This window comes from Ranitomeya variabilis, chromosome 1 (assembly GCF_051348905.1).
Source record: "Ranitomeya variabilis isolate aRanVar5 chromosome 1, aRanVar5.hap1, whole genome shotgun sequence".
NCBI lineage: Eukaryota > Metazoa > Chordata > Amphibia > Anura > Dendrobatidae > Ranitomeya > Ranitomeya variabilis.
Window position 1 is genome coordinate 164,728,437 of NC_135232.1, and position 21,781 is coordinate 164,750,217.

Below are 21,781 nucleotides of genomic sequence, written 5' to 3' on the forward strand. Positions count from 1 at the left end.
GTACACCTGTGAATTCATGATTCCATTAATGAAATACAGCCTTATGTTTCATTGGAGGCACCATGAATTTTTCTAAATTGTTTTATCTAAATGCATGCTACCATCACTCCATGCCATTGGTAGACTTGTACTTTTCAAACATGACAATGATCCAAAACAAACACCTGTTGCATTTATCAAAAGCAGGGTGAAAGTGATTTAGCGGCCAACTACGGTAACCTCCTCATCTGAACTCAGCCAAAGCTCATATGGAGAATTCTGAAGAGTCAAGTTGATCATCACTCTTCATCCAGCGTCCAGGATCTAAATGAGGTAATTCTTGAAGAATGAAAAAGATAGATGTTGCAATAAGTAATCAACTTATTCATTCCATGCCTAGAAGACTTGGTGCTGTCCTTAAAAAGGATTAAGGTCATACAAAATACTAGATGCAGTAGATTGAGGTGTGGGGTGTGTTCATTTTTGCATGAACCAATTTGAGTAAAACGAATGATTTTGTAACGAAAGTTATATTATTAACATTACTTTCATACTATGGGTTAAAAAAAATGTTCTCTCAAACCTAGTCCGGTCAAAATAGCCAAATTTGTTCTTGTATTCAGTGAGCTATTTATCATCGTATTTTTTGTATTTTTCAGACTATAAGACGCACTTTTCCCCAAAAAAATTTGGGAGGAAAATGGGGGATGAGTCTTAAAGTCCGAATACAGGCTTACGGGGGGTTGTGGCAGTGGTATAGCAGAGTCCCTGCCTCAAGGACCCGGCAGCGCCAGAGGTGTGGCAATGCTGAGGCTCGGTGTCGGCGGTGCGGAGTGCATCGTTTGTTTCCCTGCGGCCATCCTCCTGAAGCCGTGTGCCAGCGCGTGTGCAAATTGAGATCTTGGTGGCACTCGGCTTCAGGAAAATTGACGCCGGTGGCCATGCATGCACAGATTAAGATCTCGGAGAACATTTTCCTGAAGCCGAGGGCTGCCGAGATCTCAACCAGCGCACGTGCGGCCTCAGGAAGATAGCCACAGAGAAACCGGTGATGCACTCGACTTTGCTCATCGTGGACATCGGGCCGCAGCGTCATCACATTTCTGCTGTCAGCATCCTGAGGAAGGGACCCTGCTCCATGCTCTGCCTCATCGCTGACACTGGACTCGCAGCATCTAACGGCTGGGATACCCCAGGACGGCAGCATTGCCCCACTTCTGCTGCCACCGGTTTCCTGAGGAAGGGACCATGCCTTCTGTGACCCCGCTCTACCACCGCCGACCCTAAATTCGGACAATAAGACGGACCCCCATCGTATAGAAATCTTTTTTCTGCTATTTTCCACACCAAAATTTGGGATGCGTCTTATGGTCCGGTGCGTCTTATAGTCCGAAAAATATGGCAATATCTTATGTTTCATAGGGGGTGTACTCATTTATACCAAACACAGTATCCTTTGTATAGCTGATAGCTTGTTTTCACTGGACAACCTATTTAATGGTGAAAAAAATGTAATCGTTTGTCGTGAAGGCTGCTGGTTTCAGACATATCATACTTTGTGTAGTACGAATGACACTACTGATATGAGATCCTCTTTGGTTCCACATAACAATAGGGTTTCACATTATCCTAACAGTCTGAAGCTGGAGAGGAGTCCACGTCTCCTGGTCACCAGTCACACACAACAGAGAAATACTACAATAGTAGAGGGGATCCATTACACACCATGGCACACATTCAACGCCCTGTCTCATTCATCAGCATGTTATCAAACGGTGCGATAACTGTCTCATAAAGACGTATGATGACGGAAGGTATCATCCCTTGCAGATGAGTTTTGTTATCCAGCTATCTACACAGACAGTGAGTTACATGAACAAACGCCCTGATAAAGCCTGAAGACAAAGTACGGCACTGTTCCTTGATGAAGTATTCCGCTGCAGTGAAATGAACACAAAAAGCCACTTATTAGCAATTTACATGTTTCCCAACCTCAATTCAAAAAAACAAAAACTGCCCCGTAAAAGAAGAGAAATCTTTCTTGATTCTGTAACAGAGGTCTTTGTAATAATTACTTCTCTATTGTAGATTAAAGTCATTTTAATATCAAAGTACTCTCACAAGGACCAATTATACAAGATCTGCTGAAAAAATGTCTATGTGAAGTGAGTTATCCAGAGTAGAGAAGACTGAACATAAATCCAGTTAGGTAACTGATCAATGTGATGGGAACCAAACTATAAGAGGGGCACAGGGACAGACGAACTAAAATTCAGCCCTGGCATTTGAAAGCACACAGGCCTATGCTGTACCCGTCCCCATCCCCAGATTGGGGTCTCTATTAATTTATAGCATCGTACCTGCAGTAAATCAAGAGTACTACCTATATTTCCAATAATAACTCTATACAAGATTTATTAATTATAATATTGTAATACATGGGATTACTCTCCTCTGTGTTGGAGATGCTCTGGTTCGGTTGGAACACTGACTCACATTTTTTGGTCATGCCCCGGTATCTCCACATACTGGTCAGAAATTAATAGTTTAGTTCGCCAATTAGGATTGACTAAACGGAATCTAACTCCCCAAGAAGTTTTACTAACGCTACCTACTAACGACTTTAAGTCCAAGAAGCATAATCTACTCCCTCTTTTGTTAGCGGCTGCAAAGCACCTAATCTCTGTACATTGGAAACAACCTTCCCCCCCCACAATTGCCAAGAGGTTAACTAAAGTTCAAGATATCTACAGAATGGAGGAGCTATCAAGTCGGGAGTCGCGCTCACATAATTTTCTATCAACTTGGCATCCATGGATTAATAGACCTTCTCTTGCTTCTTGATAGTTCTCAGGTTCTGCCACACCTACACGCCCACCCCCCTCTTTCCTTCGGGGTCCTGTATTGTCTGCTGCCGAGATTCTGCGTTCTCGCGATGCCGAAGTGATGGAGCCCGACCTCGAAACTACAGCAAAGTATAACAAACATAACTAATCTAGATTGAGCTAATTATCCAATTTTTTTTTTACTTATCTATACTACTTTATCTTTTGCACTCTGTACCCCTAATGTCTCATCTTTGCAGGTTTCCAGAAGTTTCACGCGTGTTCTTTTGAAGCCGTTTTTCTATAATTACTAAAGCTGATAATACCTGAAATTAGTTTTCTATACTGTTTAGTTCCGTTTATTGTTTTTACATGTTTTTATGGTTTATGCCGGTACGACTCCATTGAATTGTAATTGTTGATCTATCGTATCTGTTTATATTCCTTTTATGGAGCATATGTTGATTAACTGGCTGAACCATAACTTTCTTGTGTTGTATTTTATACAACATTTTCCTTAAATAAAGAATAAAAAAATAATAATATTGTAATATAACAAACAAATATCACCAGATATAGAGTGGTGATAATATCGCCATACTAATCATTAGCCAGAACCACTGTACTAGGTCTTGTATTACCATGATACCGTGACCATATATTAGTAATCACAGTTCTACACCAGGGCTCTGCAGACCATATGTGAATGCGTTACAGGTTCTCACCAGTTACGTTCTCGCTGATTATTGTCATTCATTTTCCCCTTTTCTTTTTTCTTCAACCCAAACGACATGATGGCTTCTTCCATCCATAACTCGTCCATGCAAAATGTCACACAGAATCATCCTTGATTTACTGTTTTTCCAGCCCTCTCTGCACATTCCCCCATCTCTACACAAACCATATAGTGTTATTAACAGTGCCATAGACAATAATAATGCCCCCTCTGTGCCCTGTAGAGTAGTATTACCCTCCTTTTGTGCCCCAAATAGCAGAGCCCTCTCTGTGCCCCTACACAGTAATAATGTTCCTTTTGTACTGTACCTGTAAGGAGGCACAGGGCAGCATTATTACTATGATATACAGCACCCAATAGTAATAATCTCCCCTGTGTCTGCTTATAATTGCCCTTGACCATTTCTAATAATTACCCCAAACCTACTTATAATACAAACACACCTATGCATTCTTCTTCTTATTACTATTATTATTATTATTATTGTAATAAACATGTATCCTGTGCTCTCCTTAAAAGATAAATTATTATTTTAGGGAGAAAAAAAATCCCATTTTTGTCTCCTTATAATAATGCCCGTGAGCAGGGGTGCACATAGAAATCGTAATACCCTTTTGCAAAAGTTCTATCACTGCACATAGCCTCAGTCACAGAAGTACATAATTCCCAACTTAGACACAGAGAGGGATATATATTGCTGTACTTACACAGTTATTTTGCCCCTAATGAACCTCTAGAGTTCTTACTCACTATGATACCCCTTTCCATGATCTCCATACAATATGATGCCACAAAAAATACCCCAACACAAAATGATGTTACCATATACCTCCACCGACACAGCATGATGGCCCCACACAAATAAGATGGTCACCCCAGTCTCCTACACAGTATGATGGTCACTACAGCCCCTACACACAATATAATGTTCACCACAACCTCGCTTCAACATATTGTCCACTGCAGACTCCTCACACATGATGGTCTCTGCAGCCCGCCACACGTTATGATGGTTAACCCAGAGACCGCCATACAGTATGATGGTCCCCCACAGACACCAATACAGTACCATGGTTCTCCATAGCCCACCACTAGGGTTGAGCGACTTTTCATTTTTTGAGATCGAGTCGGGTTTCACGAAACCCCACTTTCTCAAAAGTCGGGTCGAGTGAAATCGGCCGATCTTATTGAAAAGTCGGGGTCGGGGATCGGCCAAAACACGAAACCCAATGCATTTCAATGGGGAAGCATACTTTTTTAATATTTGCTTCAGCGCGATAATGTTGAAAAGCCGGTAATTCAATTGCCGGCTTTTCATTTCTCCTGCCTAAACCCGACATGATATGAGACATGGTTTACATACAGTAAACCATCTCATATCCCCCTTTTTTTTGCATATTCCACACTACTAATGTTAGTAGTGTGTATGTGCAAAATTTCGGCGCTGTAGCTATTAAATTTAAGGGTTAAATCGCGGAAAAAATTGGCGTGGGCTCCCGCGCAATTTTCTCCGCCAGACCAGTAAAGCCAGTAACTGACGGCAGATATTAATAGCCTAGAGAGGGTCCATGGTTATTGCCCCCCCCCCCCCCCCCGTGGCTAAAAACATCTGCGCCCAGCCACCCCAGAAAAGGCACATCTGGAAGATGCGCCTATTCTGGCACTTGGCCTCTCTCTTCCCACTCCCGTGTAGTGGTAGGATATGGGGTAATGAAGGGTTAATGCCACCTTGCTATTGTAAGGTGACATTAAGCCAGATTAATAATGGAGAGGCGTCAATTATGACACCTATCCACACACACACACATGATTAAAAAGTATTTTAATGAAATAAACACACCGGTTGTTTTAATATTTTATTGCTCTCTCAATCCATTTGAAGACCCTCGCTTGGAAAAATAATAAACCCACAATATACATACCCTCTGATGAACTGTCACGTCCCACGAGGTAAATCCATCTGAAGGGGTTAAATCATTTTACAGCCAGGAGCTGTGCTAATGCAGCTGTGCTCGTGCCTGTAAGCCCCGGCGAATGAAGGAAATGTAGGTCAATGACCTATAGTTACCTTCAGTCGCGGTGATGCGCCCCCTGGTGGATGTCCTCATATGACCTGGAGCGAGAGAAAAAGTTCCCAGGCTGCAGTTCATGAGGACATCCACCAGGGGGCGCATCACCGCGACTGAAGGCAACTATAGGTCATTGACCTACATTTCCTTCATTCGCCGGGGCTTACAGGCACGAGCACAGCTGCATTAGTAGGGCTCCTGCCTGTAAAATATTTTAACCCCTTCAGATGGATTACCTCGTGGGACGTGACAGTTCATCAGAGGGTATGTATATTATTATTATTATTATTTATTGTTATAGCGCCATTTATTCCATGGCGCTTTACAAGTGAGGAGGGGTATACATAATAAAAACAAGTACAATAATCTTGAACAATACAAGTCATAACTGGTACAGTAGGAGAGAGGACCCTGCCCGTGAAGGCTCACAATCTACAATATTGTGGGTTTATTATTTTTCCAAGCGAGGGTCTTCAAATGGATTGAGAGAGCAATAAAATATTAAAACAAGCGGTGTGTTTATTTCATTAAAATACTTTTTAATCGTGTGTGTGTGTTTTTTAACCCTTTCAAACAATTGGATTAATAATGGATAGGTGTCATAATTGACGCCTCTCCATTATTAATCTGGCTTAATGTCACCTTACAATAGCAAGGTGGCATTAACCCTTCATTACCCCATATCCCACCGCTACACCGGAGTGGGAAGAGAGTGGCCAAGTGCCAGAATAGGCGCATCTTCCAGATGTGCCTTTTCTGGGGTGGCTGGGGGCAGATGTTTTTAGCCACGGGGGGGCCAATAACCATGGACCCTCTCCTGGTTATTAATATCTGCCGTCAGTCACTGGCTTTACCGCTCTGGCGGAGAAAATTGCGCGGGAGCCCACGCCAATTTTTTCCGCCATTTAACCCTTAAATTTAATAGCTACAGCGCCGAAATTTTGCATATACACACTACTAACAGTAGTGTGGAATATGCAACAAAAAGGGGGATATGAGATGGTTTACTGTATGTAAACCATGTCTCATATCATGTCGGGTTTAGGCAGGAGAAATGAAAAGCCGGCAATTGAATTACCGGCTTTTCAACACTATCGCGCTGAAGTAAATATAAATATATATATATCTATATACAGTGCCTACAAGTAGTATTCAACCCCCTGCAGATTTAGCAGGTTTAGTAAGATGCAAATAAGTTAGAGCCTTCAAACTTCAAACAAGAGCAGGATTTATTAACAGATGCATAAATCTTACAAACCAAAAAGTTTTGTTGCTCAGTTAAATTTTTATAAATTTTAAACATAAAAGTGTGGGTCAATTATTATTCAACCCCTAGGTTTAATATTTTGTGGAATAACCTTTGTTTGCAATTACAGCTAATAATCGTCTTTTATAAGACCTGATCAGGCCGGCACAGGTCTCTGGAGTTATCTTGGCCCACTCCTCCATACAGATCTTCTCCAAATTATCTAGGTTCTTTGGGTGTCTCATGTGGACTTTAATCTTTAGCTCCTTCCACAAGTTTTCAATTGGGTTAAGGTCAGGAGACTGACTAGGCCACTGCAACACCTTGATTTTTTGCCTCTTGAACCAGGCCTTGGTTTTCTTGGCTGTGTGCTTTGGGTCGTTGTCTTGTTGGAAGATGAAATGACGACCCATCTTAAGATCCTTGATGGAGGAGCGGAGGTTCTTGGCCAAAAACTCCAGGTAGGCCGTGCTATCCATCTTCCCATGGATGCGGACCAGATGGCCAGGCCCCTTGGCTGAGAAACAGCCCCACAGCATGATGCTGCCACCACCATGCTTGACTGTAGGGATGGTATTCTTGGGGTCGTATGCAGTGCCATCCAGTCTCCAAACGTCACGTGTGTGGTTGGCACCAAAGATCTCGATCTTGGTCTCATCAGACCAGAGAACCTTGAACCAGTCAGTCTCAGAGTCCTCCAAGTGATCATGAGCAAACTGTAGACGAGCCTTGACATGACGCTTTGAAAGTAAAGGTACCTTACGGGCTCGTCTGGAACGGAGACCATTGCGGTGGAGTACGTTACTTATGGTATTGACTGAAACCAATGTCCCCACTGCCATGAGATCTTCCCGGAGCTCCTTCCTTGTTGTCCTTGGGTTAGCCTTGACTCTTCGGACAAGCCTGGCCTCGACACGGGAGGAAACTTTCAAAGGCTGTCCAGGCCGTGGAAGGCTAACAGTAGTTCCATAAGCCTTCCACTTCCGGATGATGATCCCAACAGTGGAGACAGGTAGGCCCAACTCCTTGGAAAGGGTTTTGTACCCCTTGCCAGCCTTGTGACCCTCCACGATCTTGTCTCTGATGGCCTTGGAATGCTCCTTTGTCTTCCCCATGTTGACCATGTATGAGTGCTGTTTACAAGTTTGGGGAGGGTCTTAAATAGTCAGAAAAGGCTGGAAAAAGAGATAATTAATCCAAACATGTGAAGCTCATTGTTCTTTGTGCCTGAACTACTTCTTAATACTTTAGGGGAACCAAACAGAATTCTGGTGGTTTGAGGGGTTGAATAATAAATGACCCTCTGAAAAACTTTTCCCAATTTAAAAAAAAAATAAACAAAGAAATAACATTCTTTTTTGCTGCAGTGCATTTCACACTTCCAGGCTGATCTACAGTCCAAATGTCACAATGCCAAGTTAATTCCAAATGTGTAAACCTGCTAAATCTGCAGGGGGTTGAATACTACTTGTAGGCACTCTATATATGTGCCTCTCTATGAGATATATATATATATATAACGAAACCCGACTTTGGATTACAGATCGTGTACCGCCGACCCGATCCCAGAGTGGGATCGGGTCGGGTTTCACGAAACCCGACTTTGCTAAAAGTCGGCGACTTTTGAAAAGTGCCGATCTGTTTCGCTCAACCCTACCCACCACATATGATGCCCCCCCACAGACCCCTATATAGTATGATGGGCCCCCACAGACACCAATACAGTACCATGGTTCCCCATAACCCACCACATATGATGCCCCCCAAAGACCCCTACATAGTATGATGGGCCCCCAAAAGGCCCATTTATAGTATCATGGCTTCACACAGTTTTCCATATAGTATGATGGTCCCCTATATAGAATGTTGGTTCTCAAACAGGCCCTTATACAGTGGGGAAAAAAAAGTATTTAGTCAGCCACCAATTATGCAAGTTCTCCCACGTAAAAAGATGAGAGAGGCCTGTAATTGACATCATAGGTAGACCACAACTATGAGAGTCAAAATGAGAAAACAAATCCAGAAAATCATCTTGTCCGATTTGGCAAGATTTATTTTGCAAATTGTGGTATTTGGTCACCTAAAAACATGCAAGATTTCACAGACCTGTAACTTCTTCTTTAAGAGGCTCCTCTGTCCTCCACTCATTACCTGTAGTAATGGCACCTGTCTGAACTTGTTATTAGTATAAGGCTGTGTGCACACTTTCATGATTTTTAGTGTTTTTATCGCTATAAAAACGCGATAAAAACGCGTAAAAACGAATACATTAAACATATTATTAGAATGCAATCCGCAATTTTTGTGCACATGTTGCGCTTTTTCCACGATGGAATCGCATTCCAGAAAAAATAGCAGCATGTTCATTCCATGTGCGGAATCGCGGTGATTCCGCACACATAGGAATGCATTGATCCGCTTACTTTCCGCATGTGGCTATTCCCACCATGCGTATTATTTTTAATGTTCTATCTTTTTACTAGTGATGCTGCATAGGCAGCATCAATAGTAAAAAGTTGGTCACACTTGTCAAACACTATGTTGGACAAGTGTGACCAACCTGTCAATCAGTTTTCCAAGCGATGCTACAGATCGCTTGGAAAACGCTAGCATTCTGCAAGCTAAAAACGCTTGCAAAACGCTAGTGTTTAGCAGGAATACACATGCCAATTCCGCATGCGATATACCCGAGGCAGGAGTTGTGGAATTGCCACAAAAATTTCCGCGGCAATTCTGCAATGCATGCACTTAGCCTTAGGCTAGGTTCACTTTGCGTTAATGGCAATGCGCTGACGGCATCCATTACATAGCGGCACTAACGCTATGTAACGGATGCGTTAGCGCACCCATGAACTGCCATTATGTAGCGCATCGCTAATGCATGTCATAATCGGCATGCCTTAGCGATGTGCCGTCATTCTGTGACGGACCCTCGGACACGGTCTGCAGCGTTTTCGGGTCTGTCACCGCTAGCACAGATGGAGCATCTGCGCTAGCGCGATCGCATAACGCGATCTTTAAAAGGCACTTAATGCAATGTGAACCTAGCCTTAAAAACACCAGTCCACAACATCAAACAGTCACACTCCAAACTCCACTATGGTGAAGAACAAAGAGCTGTCGAAGGACACCAGAAACAAAATTGGAGCCCTGCACCAGGCTGGGAAGACTGAATCTGCAATAGGCAAGCAGCTTGGTATGATGAAATCAACTGTGGGAGCAATAATAAGAAATGGAAGACATACAAAGACCACTGATAATCTCCCTCGATCTAGGGCTCCACAAAAACCACATGGGGTCAAAATGATCACAAGAACAGTGAGCAAAAATCGCAAAACTCACAGGGAGACCTAGTGAATGACCTGCATAGAGCTGGAACCACCACAAAAAAGGCTACCATCAGTAACACACTACGCCGCCAGGGACACAGATCCAGCAGTGCCAGACGTGTCCCCCTGCATAAGCCAGTACATGTCTGGGCCCATCTGAAGTTTGCTAGAGAGCATTTGGATTATCCAGAAGAGTATTGGGAGAATGTCATATGGTCTGATGAAACCAAAGTAGAACTGTTTGGTAGAAACAAAACTCGTCATGTTTTGAGGAGACAGAATGCGGAGTTGCATCCAAAGAACACCATACCTACTGTGAAATATGGGGGTGGCAACATCATGCTTTGGGGCGGTTTCTCGAGGACGACTGATCCGTGTACATGAAAGAATGAATGGGGCCATGTATCATGAGATTTTGAGTGCAAACCTCCTTCCATTAGCAAGGGCATTGAAGATGAAATGTGGATGGGTCTTTCAGCATGATAATGATTCCAAGCACACTGCCAGAGCAATGAAGGAGTGGCTTCATAAGAAGCATATGAAGGTCCTGGAGTGGCCTAGCCAGTCTCAGTTCTCAACCCCATAGAAAACATTTAGAGGGAGTTGAAAGTCCGTGTTGCCCAGCGACAGGCCCAAAACATCACTGCTCTAGAGGAGCTCTGCATGGAGGAATGGGCCAACATACCACCAACAGTGTGTGCCAACCTTGTGAATACTTACAGAAAACGTTTGACCACTGTCATTACCAACAAAGGATATATAACAAAATATTGAGATGAACTTTTGTTAATGACCAAATACTTATTTTCCACCATAAATTGCAAAATAAATCTTGCCAAATCAGACAAGGTGATCTTCTGGATTTGTTTTCTCATTTTGACTCTCATAGTTGTGGTCTACCTATGATGTCAATTACAGGCCTCTCTCATCTCTTTAAGTGGAAGAACTTGCACACTTGGTGGCTGACTAAATACTTTTTTCCCCCACTGTATAGTGTGACGGTCCCCTACAGCCCCAATACAGTACGATGGTCTGCACTCAGGCCAATATATAGTATGATGGTCCCCAGAGCCCCAATACAGGAAGGAAGCATACTGCGGCCTGCGAGAGTAAGTGACGGAGCTAGCGGCTCCGCGCTCCACCACTGCTATTAACAGTATTAAAGTATTGACGACGCCAATAGAGTTAACAAAGTCGCAAATGATGCAGCACACGGACGGACCGGAACATCTGGCGTTTTCCAGAATTGACAGATGGAAAAGCATCATTGGTCTGGTAGACCTGTACGCTATTTCTCTTCTTTAAATTTAGCACACCGACAGCTTTCAAAATGAGTTGTCACACAGTGAATAACCCCTTTAAAGACAGACATGCTGTCAACTGGACAGAAACATGATTGTTGGTTTATGGCGGCTGCACACATATATTTTTTACATCAGAGAGTAGAGTAATAACACAAACTGCATTAAATAATTGCGCTCCATGTGGCTATGACAGTCAAATGTCCAGCCAATCAAATGCCAGCGTAGAGTGGAAGACACAATATTTTCCATTATGGGGGGGGTAATATTTTATAGAGGTTTTATTATGTATTATTTTGATTAAGAAACATGTGAAAGTCATTAAATTCCTCCTAACATGATGCAATATATCATTATTATTTGTGATTGCATCCAGAACAGTATTTTGAAGACAGGTGCTCTATAAATGAGAGGTGAATACGACCCTGCAGTAAGTAGTTCTGCCCAGTGAGTGATGACATCACTAACTGCCGTTTTATGTAATTATTCAAACATTGTATCTCTATGGCAACGGAACCTACCGCTAGCAACAGTTTTACTGACACAGCGAAAACGCAACATTTCACATTCACTTTCTGTGAAGTGAGGACCGAAATCGCTACCCGCTATAATGACTGAAAGAAGGTCTGCTAGGACAAATAAGGGGGCCCGATACAAGAAATATGTATCCGACGGCCTGCTCGACATTTTATGCAAAAAGGAAAAACCTCGTAAGTGTAAAATGAAGGCGTTAAAATAACTGTACAATAACATTCCTTTAAAGGGAACCTGGTCATTAGATAAATGCTTCCCAAGCTGTAGGCAGCATGAGTCAGGGCTTGGCGGCACCACTGCAGCCACATATGTCCTTCCCTGAAATGCTCCGGCAGCTTTTCCCTGCACCACTACTGTTGATTGAATGGTTTCTCCACTGTGTTAGCGAGTGATCAGTCAATGGCCTGGTGCGAGGCCGGGAGAAGCCGGGAAGGTCACCGGAGGGCGGAAGCGAGGCGGCGGCTCTCTAAACCATGTGTTCTCTGAAACACCAGACCGTTTTTAGACAAAAACATACCTGGTTGCAGTCGTGCAGTCAGGCTCAGATTGATGCTACACGTGGTTTGGGCACAGTGAATTGAGTGACAGTTTCCCTTTAATATGGCATAAGAGCAGCCAGACAAGTGCCGGAGTAACAGTTATTGGCTAACATTTGTTATTACCAATATACCTAGTAAAATAGATATATTTTGAAAAATGTAACAGCACACCATTTAGTTAGGCTTGAGAAAGGCTCATGTGAGGCGAAACGTCTCCACGCCATGTGGGTCAAATAAAGTCCACTACATCTTTTTGGTAATGACTGGAGCGCCGCCTCATTTTTAACTTCTAGTAAATAGATAGAAATTATTGACAAGGGGAGAAAACCTTCTGGAAGAAAGTCCAAGTTAAAATATAAACCCCAAATCGGCTGCTATCATTTCCTAAGCAGAAGGTTCTCCTAATATTCCACTTTCTCCACTTTTAGCTGTTCGTCGTGTTGAACCAAAGAATAGAAAGGAGAAAAAAACCTTAAAATATTTCCTGGAACAGGCAGCAGTACTCCCAGAGATCGGAGAGCCCGGTACACAAATAGAATGCATACCGTACTCAATGTAAGTCACCATTTGTATAGTACTATACCTGCTGTTCCAGAGGGTTCATTTACTTAAAAGTTCATGTATCAGGGATAAGGTCTTATCTTTTTATATCTTAAATGGAAGGTGCCATTAAAAAAAAAAAATCTCAACAACTGAAAAATGGAAAGTATTAATGTTTTAATTTTTTTAAAATTATTATCATTTGTTTATAATGAAATATTAAAAATAATTAAAAAAAAGGTTTGGTATTTTCATTTTTAAACACTAGAGGGAGCAGCTGCAGAAATTTGCCATTAAAACCTTGAGTACAACTAGCTCACATTACGACTGCAGTAAATGTAGGCGGGGCCTGGTCACATGTGTATGATGTCACTGCTCCCCGCCCCTTCTGGGTGTTTGTAAACATATAAGATCACAGGGCGGAGCCATTTTGTTGGTGACTGCCAGTGATACTGACAAGTAGACCGCCACCGAGGATGGCGGCAGCACCGATTCTGTCAGTCAGGGCTGCTCCCTGCATCATAAGCTGGGGTTAGATATGTGGAGTGTATCACGTGCGCGATTAGATACACGGTCAGTAACACACCCTGGGATTAGAAACAGAGCTAAGGGTACTGTCACACAGTGCAATTACGATCGCTACGACGGTACGATTCGTGACGTTCTAGGGATATTGTTACGATATCGCAGTGTCTGACACGCAGCAGCGATCAGGGACCCTGCTGAGAATCGTACGTCATAGCAGATCGTTTGAAACTTTCTTTCGTCGCTGGATTGTGTGTGACAGCGATCCAGCGATGCGTTCGCTGATAACCAGGGTAAACATCGGGTTACTAAGCGCAGGGCCGCGCTTAGTAACCCGATGTTTACCGTGGTTACCAGCGTAAAAGTAAAAAAAAAAAAACCGTACATACTCACCATCTGATGTCCGTCAGGTCCCTTGCAGTCTGCTTCCTGCTCTGACGTGAGCGCCGGCCGGAAAGTGAGAGCAGATCACAGCGGTGACGTCACCGCTGCGCTCTGCTCTCACTGTACGGCTGCACTCAGTCAGAGCGGGAAGCAGACGGCAAGGGACCTGACGGACATCAGATGGTGAGTATGTACGGTTTGTTTTTTTTACGTTTACGCTGGTAACCACGGTAAACATCGGGTTACTAAGCGCGGCCCTGCGCTTAGTTACCCGATGTTTACCCTGGTTACCAGCGAACCTCGGCATCGCTCCAGCGCCGTGATTGCAAAGTGTGACCGCAGTCTACGACGCTGGAGCGATACTCATACGACGCTGCGACGTCACGGATCGTGCCGTCGTAGCGACGAAAATTGCACGGTGTGACGGTACCCTAACTGTAATGTATCGTATGATGGGATTAGAGATTGTGCTCAGTGGCGTGTATCACACAGGATGGGATTAGATACGCAGTATCTAATGTATATCAACAATTGTCTATTGTGGCCAATTTGCCACTAGCCCAGAAGAGATTCCAACGAAAGCGAGATAAAAAATAGTAAATGTTTATTAATAACAAGTTTAAAAATATGATTGGATACTAAAAAATAGACAGGGCTAAAGCCTCAAAAAACAAGGAGGGAAGAACACGGCCCAAACGGCCCAGCACAGTAATATAAATCAATATCAGAATAGTACTTGTATATTAGGACACAAAGGCAGCCACTATTATATCCATTAGTGCTGTAAATCAATAGTATATATTGGTATAATCCGCGCAAAGCTTCTTAACGGGCGCCCCCGGAAGAAGCGAGCAGCGAAACGGCGCCCGTCGGGTTGGAGGGTAACAGCTCTGCTACATCACTCCTGGCCAGCACCACTACCTACACGGTTATCCATTGGCTTTACCCAGGTAATAAATGTATTATAAGGGGAGTTATTTTAGCCCCATTTACAGGGATATTATGGTAAATCAGTCCTTGGATTCATCAGATACCTCTGTGAACTAGAGGATAACCACTGCTTAGGATATTTGCACATTTGTTTTCCTGCACTTGGTTAATCCTCACCTCTTAACATCTTTTTGGTCACATTGGTTTTCCACTATGTGAACTGCTGTATGTCAGTTATGAAGCTGTGAACGGATTATACCAATGTATATTACTGATGGACAGCACTAATGGATATAATAGTGGCTGCCTTTGTGTCCTAATATACACGTCCTATTCTGATATTGATTTAGATTACTGTGCTGGGCCGTTTGGGCCGTGTTCTTCCCTCCTTGCTTTTTGAGGCTTTAGCCCTGTCTATTTTTTAGTATCCAATCATATTTTTAAACTTGTTATTAATAAACATTTAGGGTATGTGCAGACGTTCAGGAATTTTTGCACTTTTTCGCGATAAAAACACTATAAAAACGCATACATATGCATCCTATCATTTAGAATGCATTCTGCAATTTTTTTGCACATGATGCGGTTTTTTTAGCGAAAAAAACGCATCGCAGTAAAAAAATTAACATGTTTATTAATTTTGCGGATTTTTCGCGTTTTTCCCGCTATTCTATGCATTGGGAAAAAACGCAAAAAAAACCCGCACAAAAAACGTGCAAAAAACGCATAAAAAATGCAAAAAAAACACATGCGGATTTCTGGCAGAAATGTCCGTTTTGTTGTCAAGAAATTTCTGCAAGAAATCCTGACATGTGCACATACCCTTAATATCTCACTTTCGTTGGAATCTCTTCTGATCTAGTGGCAAATTGGCCACAATAGACAATTGTCTATTGTTATCTTTTGGACATATAGGTATCACACTATCTAATGTATGTAAGATGTGACCCCTCCTCTATCCATTTCTATGGCATCAGTGGTGTAATATGTGACCCTGCTCTGTCAACTTCTATGCAAGCAGTGGGGTCACATATTACACCACTGCTCCCATAGAAGTGGATGGAGTGGTGTCACACATTACACCATTGCTCCCAAAGGAGTGGACAAAGCAAGGGTCACACATTTCACTACTGCTCCCATAGAAGTTGACAGAGCGTAAATCTCTCCTCCTATAGAAGTGGAAGGAGCGGGATCAGGCATTACACAACAGCTCATATATAAGTGAAAGGACTGGGTCATGCATTACACCACTGCTACTATATAAGTGGTCAGAGCAGGGTCACACATTACACCACTGCTCCCTTACAAATGTGTAACCCTGGTCTGTCCACTTCTATGGGAGCAGTGGTTTAATAGAATAGATAACTCAAATAAGCGTCCTGTAAATATATAAAGCAGACAGCTGGGAGCTTATATTGCCAGACAGGGAAGGTCCCTGGTTATTGGGCCCTTCCCAGACTAAAAATACAAGCCCGCAGCCACCCCAGAATTGGTGCAACACATTAGATGTGCCAATTCTGGAGCTTTGCCCAGCTCTTCCCAATTGCTCTGGTGTGGTGGCAATTGGGGTAATGGTAGTTGGGGGTTGATAACAGCTGTAAATTGTCAAAAATCACATCTGACATCAAGCCGTGTGGTTAGTAATGGAAAGGTGACTATCGGACACTACCCATAATTAACCCACTAATGAGAAAAAAAAAAACAAACAGACATTTTTTTCTTTATTTGAATAAAGACTCCCCAACTCTTTCTCTGGTTCCAAATTTATTTTTCAAAAGAAAAACCCATGCAGGCCCTATGTAGTCCACATAGGGAAACCTGGAGAACAATAAACAAGGGAAATAAAGACAAGACACTGTCCCTCGTTCACCAATTTATTAGAAAACAAAAAGTTCCCATGCAGGTCTACCGTAATACATGACTTTCCCACGACGATCCCAGATTCTGACATCCAAAGGCTATGGAGCCTCCTTCAGAGAACGAAGGTTCATAGGATGTAGCAGCAGCCTCTCTGGGTCCTGCTGCACTACTTGAGAAGTGGCGGCTGTGATGAGCAGTGGCGTTAGTAACTACACCACTCATGAGAGTGCCTGATCCTCTGTATAATGGCCCCATATAGTGCTCCACAGTAAAATAACCTCATATAGTGCACCACAGTATAATGTCGGCTCTATATAGTGCCCTACAGTATCATGGCCCCATATAGTGCCCTATAGAATAATGGCCCCATACAGTGCCCTACAGTATCATGGACCCATATAGTGCTCCCCAGTATAACGGCCCCATATAATGCCCTACGGTATAATGGTCTCATATGGTGCCCTACAGTATAATGGCCCCATATGGTGCCCTACAGTAAAAAAGCTCCATATAGTGCTCTACAGTAGTTGGGGTTGATAGTTGTAGTTGGGGATTGATAACAGCTGTAAATTGTCAAAAATCGCATCTGACATCAAGCCGTGTGGTTAGTAATGGAAAGGTGACTATCAGACACTACCCATTATTAACCCACTAATGAGAAAAGAAAAAACAGACATTTTTTTCTTTATTTGAATAAAGACTCCCCAACTCTCTCTCTGGTTCCAAATTTATTTTTAAAAAGAAAAACCCATGCAGGCCCTGTGTAGTCCACAAAGGGAAACCTGGAAAAAAATAAACAAGAGAAATTAGAAGACACTGTCCCTCGTTCACCAATTTATTAGAAAACAAAAAGTTCCCATGCAAGTCCGCCGTAATCCATGACTTTCCCACGACGATCCCAGATTCTGACGTCCAAAGGCTATGGAGCATCGTTCAGAGAACGAAGGTTCATAGGATGTAGCAGCAGCCTCTCTGGGTCCCGCTGCACTAATCGAGAAGTGGCGGCTGTGATGAGCAGTGACGTTAGTAACTACACCACTCATGAGAGTGCCTGATCCTCTGTATAATGGCCCCATATAGTGCTTTACAGTAAAATAACCTCATATCGTGCACCACAGTATAATGGCGGCTCTATATAGTGCCCTACAGTATCATGGCCCCATATAGTGCCCTATAGTATTATGGCCCCATATAGTGCCTTATGGTATCATGGCCCCATATAGTGCTCCACAGTATAATGGCCCCATAGTGCCCTACAGTATTATGGCCCCATATATTGCACCACAGTATAATGGTACTCCATATAAAGCCTGACAGTATCATGGCCCCATATAGTGCCCTACAGTATCATGACCCCATATGGTGCCCTATAGTATCATGGCCCCATATAGTGCCCTACAGTATCATGACCCCATATAGTGCACCACAGTATAATGGCGGCTCCATATAATGCCCTACAGTATCATGGCCACATATAGTGCCCTACAGCATCAAGGCTTCATATAGTGCTCCACAGAATAATGGCCCATATAGTGCAATACAGTATACTGGCCCCATAAAGTGCCCTATAGAATAATGGCCCCATACAGTGCCCTACAGTATCATGGACCCATATAGTGCCCTACAGTATCATATCGTGCTCCCCAGTATAATGGCCCCATATAGTTCTCCCCAGTATAATGGCCCCATATAGTGCCCTACGGTATAATGGTCTCATATGGTGCCCTACAGTATAATGGCCCCATATGGTGCCCTACAGTAAAATAGCTCCATATAGTGCCCTACAGTACAATAGCCCCATATGGTGCCCTATAGTATCATGCCCCCATATAGTGCCCTACAGTATCATGACCCCATATAGTGCACCACAGTATAATGGCGGCTCCATATAATGCCCTACAGTATCATGGCCACATATAGTGCCCTACAGCATCAAGGCTTCATATAGTGCTCCACAGAATAATGGCCCATATAGTGCAATACAGTATACTGGCCCCATAGAGTGCCCTATAGAATAATGGCCCCATACAGTGCCCTACAGTATCATGGACCCATATAGTGCCCTACAGTATCATATAGTGCTCCCCAGTATAATGGCCCCATCTAGTTCTCCCCAGTATAATGGCCCCATATAATGCCCTACGGTATAATGGTCTCATATGGTGCCCTACAGTATAATGGCCCCATATGGTGCCCTACAGTAAAATAGCTCCATATAGTGCCCTACAGTACAATAGCCCCATATACTGCCCTATAGTATAATAACCCCATATAGTGCCCTACAGCATAATGACCTAATGTAGTGCTCTACAGTATAATATTCCCATATAGTGCACCATACTATAAGGTGCACCACAGTATAATGGCCCTATATTGTGTTCTACAGTATAATGGTCTCATATAGTGCTCTACAGTAATATGTGCCTCATAGTATAATGACCCCATATTCTCACAAATTCTCACAGCTCTTAATTCATTCATTGTCTAATCTAAATAGAGAGGAGATTGAGGCCGAGCTTAAGAAACCAGCAAGAAAATTTAAGGAGCCCAGATCACCCGACCCGTGAGTTACACTCAGTGATGGCATCAGCCATAGACTAAAAGTTAATCATAACATATCTATTTTCTGTTACTCATGTTCAATGTCAGGATTTTTTTTTTTTTTTCAGGCCAGAAAATCAAAACGAGGAGATTGACTCGGGGACAGCAGCTGATAAGAGCAGCAAGCCGCCCCCCAAGAAAAAAGCAAAAAAGAACCATTAGTGATGAGGTGATTTAGATCGCCGATATTTTCATTTTTGTGTGGGTGAAGAGAGATGAGGATCACTATATATCAGCCCTTATAGATAATTGGGGTATATAGTCACATAAAAATATTCATAGTATTAATATAAACCCGAACCGAATAGGTATTTCACAGAAGACCGATTGGGATTGAGGGAACACATAAGATAATGACATGCTACATAATGTAACAAAGACTGACACATTACAGTGGTCAGGAATGGTACAAAGAACCATAATTATACATTTTTCTTTTCCTGTTTTAGATGGTGACTGTCACCAACAGTCACCTACAACCAACCCCCCAGAATGAGATGCAACCCTTTACTACCTACCAGCCCCCATCTATGTCAAACTACCATCAACTAACAGCCTACCACTAATTCCCACCTCCTGCAAGCAGATGTGACCACCTACCATCAATAACTACTACTAACTGCCACCTATTTCCACAAGATGTGACCACCTACCAGCAACATCTACAGCTAAACTTCACCCGCCAGCAACATCTAAAGCTAAACTCTACTGGCCAGCAACATCTGAGGCTAAACTCCACCCGCCAGCAACATCTAAGGCTAAACTCCACCCGCCAGCAACATCTAAGGCTAAACTCCACCCGCCAGCAACATCTGAGGCTAAACTCTACCCGCCAACAACATCTGAGGCTAAACTCTACCCGCCAACAACATCTGAGGCTAAACTCCACCCGCCAACAACATCTAAGGCTAAACTCCACCCGCCAGCAACATCTGAGGCTAAACTCCACCCGCCACAAACATCTAAGGCTAAACTCAACCCGTCAGCAACATCTAAAGCTAAACTCCACCCGCCAGCAACATCTGAGGCTAAACTCCACCCGCCAGCAACATCTAAGGCTAAACTCCACCCGCCAGCAACATCTAAGGCTAAACTCCACCCACCAGCAACATCTAAGGCTAAACTCCACCCGCCAGCAACATCTAAAGCTAAACTCCACCCGCCAGCAACATCTAAAGCTAAACTCCACCCGCCAGCAACATCTAAAGCTAAACACCCGCCTGCAACATCTAAGGCTAAACTCCACCCACCAGCAACATCTAAGGCTAAATTCCACCCGCCAGCAACATCTAAGGCTAAACTCCACCCGCCAGCAACATCTGAGGCTAAACTCCACCCGCCAGCAACATCTAAGGCTAAACTCCACCAGCTAGCAACATCTAAGGCTAAACTCCACCCGCCAGCAACATCTGAGGCTAAACTCCACCCGCCAGCAACATCTAAGGCTAAACTCCACCCGCCAGCAACATCTAAGGCTAAACTCCACCAGCTAGCAACATCTAAGGCTAAACTCCACCCGCCAGCAACATCTGAGGCTAAACTCCACCCGCCAGCAACATCTAAGGCTAAACTCCACCCGCCAGCAACATCTAAGGCTAAACTCCACCCACCAGCAACATCTAAGGCTAAACTCCACCCGCCAGCAACATCCAAAGCTAAACTCCACCCGCCAGCAACATCTAAGGCTAAACTCCACCAGCTAGCAACATCTAAGGCTAAACTCCACCCGCCAGCAACATCTGAGGCTAAACTCCACCCGCCAGCAACATCTAAGGCTAAACTCCACCCGCCAGCAACATCTAAGGCTAAACTCCACCAGCCAGCAACATCTAAGGCTAAACTCCACCCGTCAGCAACATCTGAGGCTAAACTCCACCCGCCAGCAACATCTAAGGCTAAACTCCACCAGCTAGCAACATCTAAGGCTAAACTCCACCCGCCAGCAACATCTGAGGCTAAACTCCACCCGCCAGCAACATCTGAGGCTAAACTCCACCCGCCAGCAACATCTGAGGCTAAACTCCACCCGCCAGCAACATCTAAAGCTAAACTCCACCCGCCAGCAACATCTAAAGCTAAACTCCACCCGCCAGCAACATCTGAGGCTAAACTCCACCCGCCAGCAACATCTAAGGCTAAACTCCACCCGCCGGCAACATCTGAGGCTAAACTCCACTCGCCAGCAACATCTAAGGCTAAACTCCACCAGCTAGTAACATCTAAGGCTAAACTCCACCCGCCAGCAACATCTGAGGCTAAACTCCACCTGCCAGCAACATCTGAGGCTAAACTCCACCCGCCAGCAACATCTGAGGCTAAACTCGACCCGCCAACAACATCTGAGGCTAAACTGCACCCGCCAACAACATCTAAGGCTAAACTC

General features: G+C 43.7%; 2 protein-coding genes across 3 annotated transcripts in view; one reads left to right on the forward strand and one right to left on the reverse strand.

The window, feature by feature from the left end:
- Positions 1 to 21,781, reverse strand: part of EPB41L4A (erythrocyte membrane protein band 4.1 like 4A) — a 370,057-nt gene that overhangs the window by 169,488 nt on the left and 178,788 nt on the right. The gene's annotated exons all lie outside the window — the stretch shown is intronic.
- LOC143793800 (uncharacterized) lies at positions 12,024 to 20,738 on the forward strand. Its single transcript, XM_077280781.1, has 5 exons — positions 12,024 to 12,195; positions 12,987 to 13,113; positions 19,295 to 19,360; positions 19,467 to 19,567; positions 19,848 to 20,738. Exons 1-4 carry the CDS (start codon positions 12,096 to 12,098, stop codon positions 19,558 to 19,560), a joined length of 387 nt encoding a protein of 128 aa, XP_077136896.1. The 5' UTR covers positions 12,024 to 12,095; the 3' UTR covers positions 19,561 to 19,567; positions 19,848 to 20,738.

Excerpts from the sequence above, each read along its gene's own strand:
- LOC143793800 (XM_077280781.1), top strand. The coding sequence starts at position 12,096 with ATGACTGAAAGAAGGTCTGCTAGGACAAATAAGGGGGCCCGATACAAG. Across the intron at positions 12,196-12,986 it reads ATGCAAAAAGGAAAAACCTC|CTGTTCGTCGTGTTGAACCA; the intron begins GTAAGTGTAAAA and ends CTCCACTTTTAG. Across the intron at positions 19,361-19,466 it reads GAGCCCAGATCACCCGACCC|GCCAGAAAATCAAAACGAGG; the intron begins GTGAGTTACACT and ends TTTTTTTTTCAG.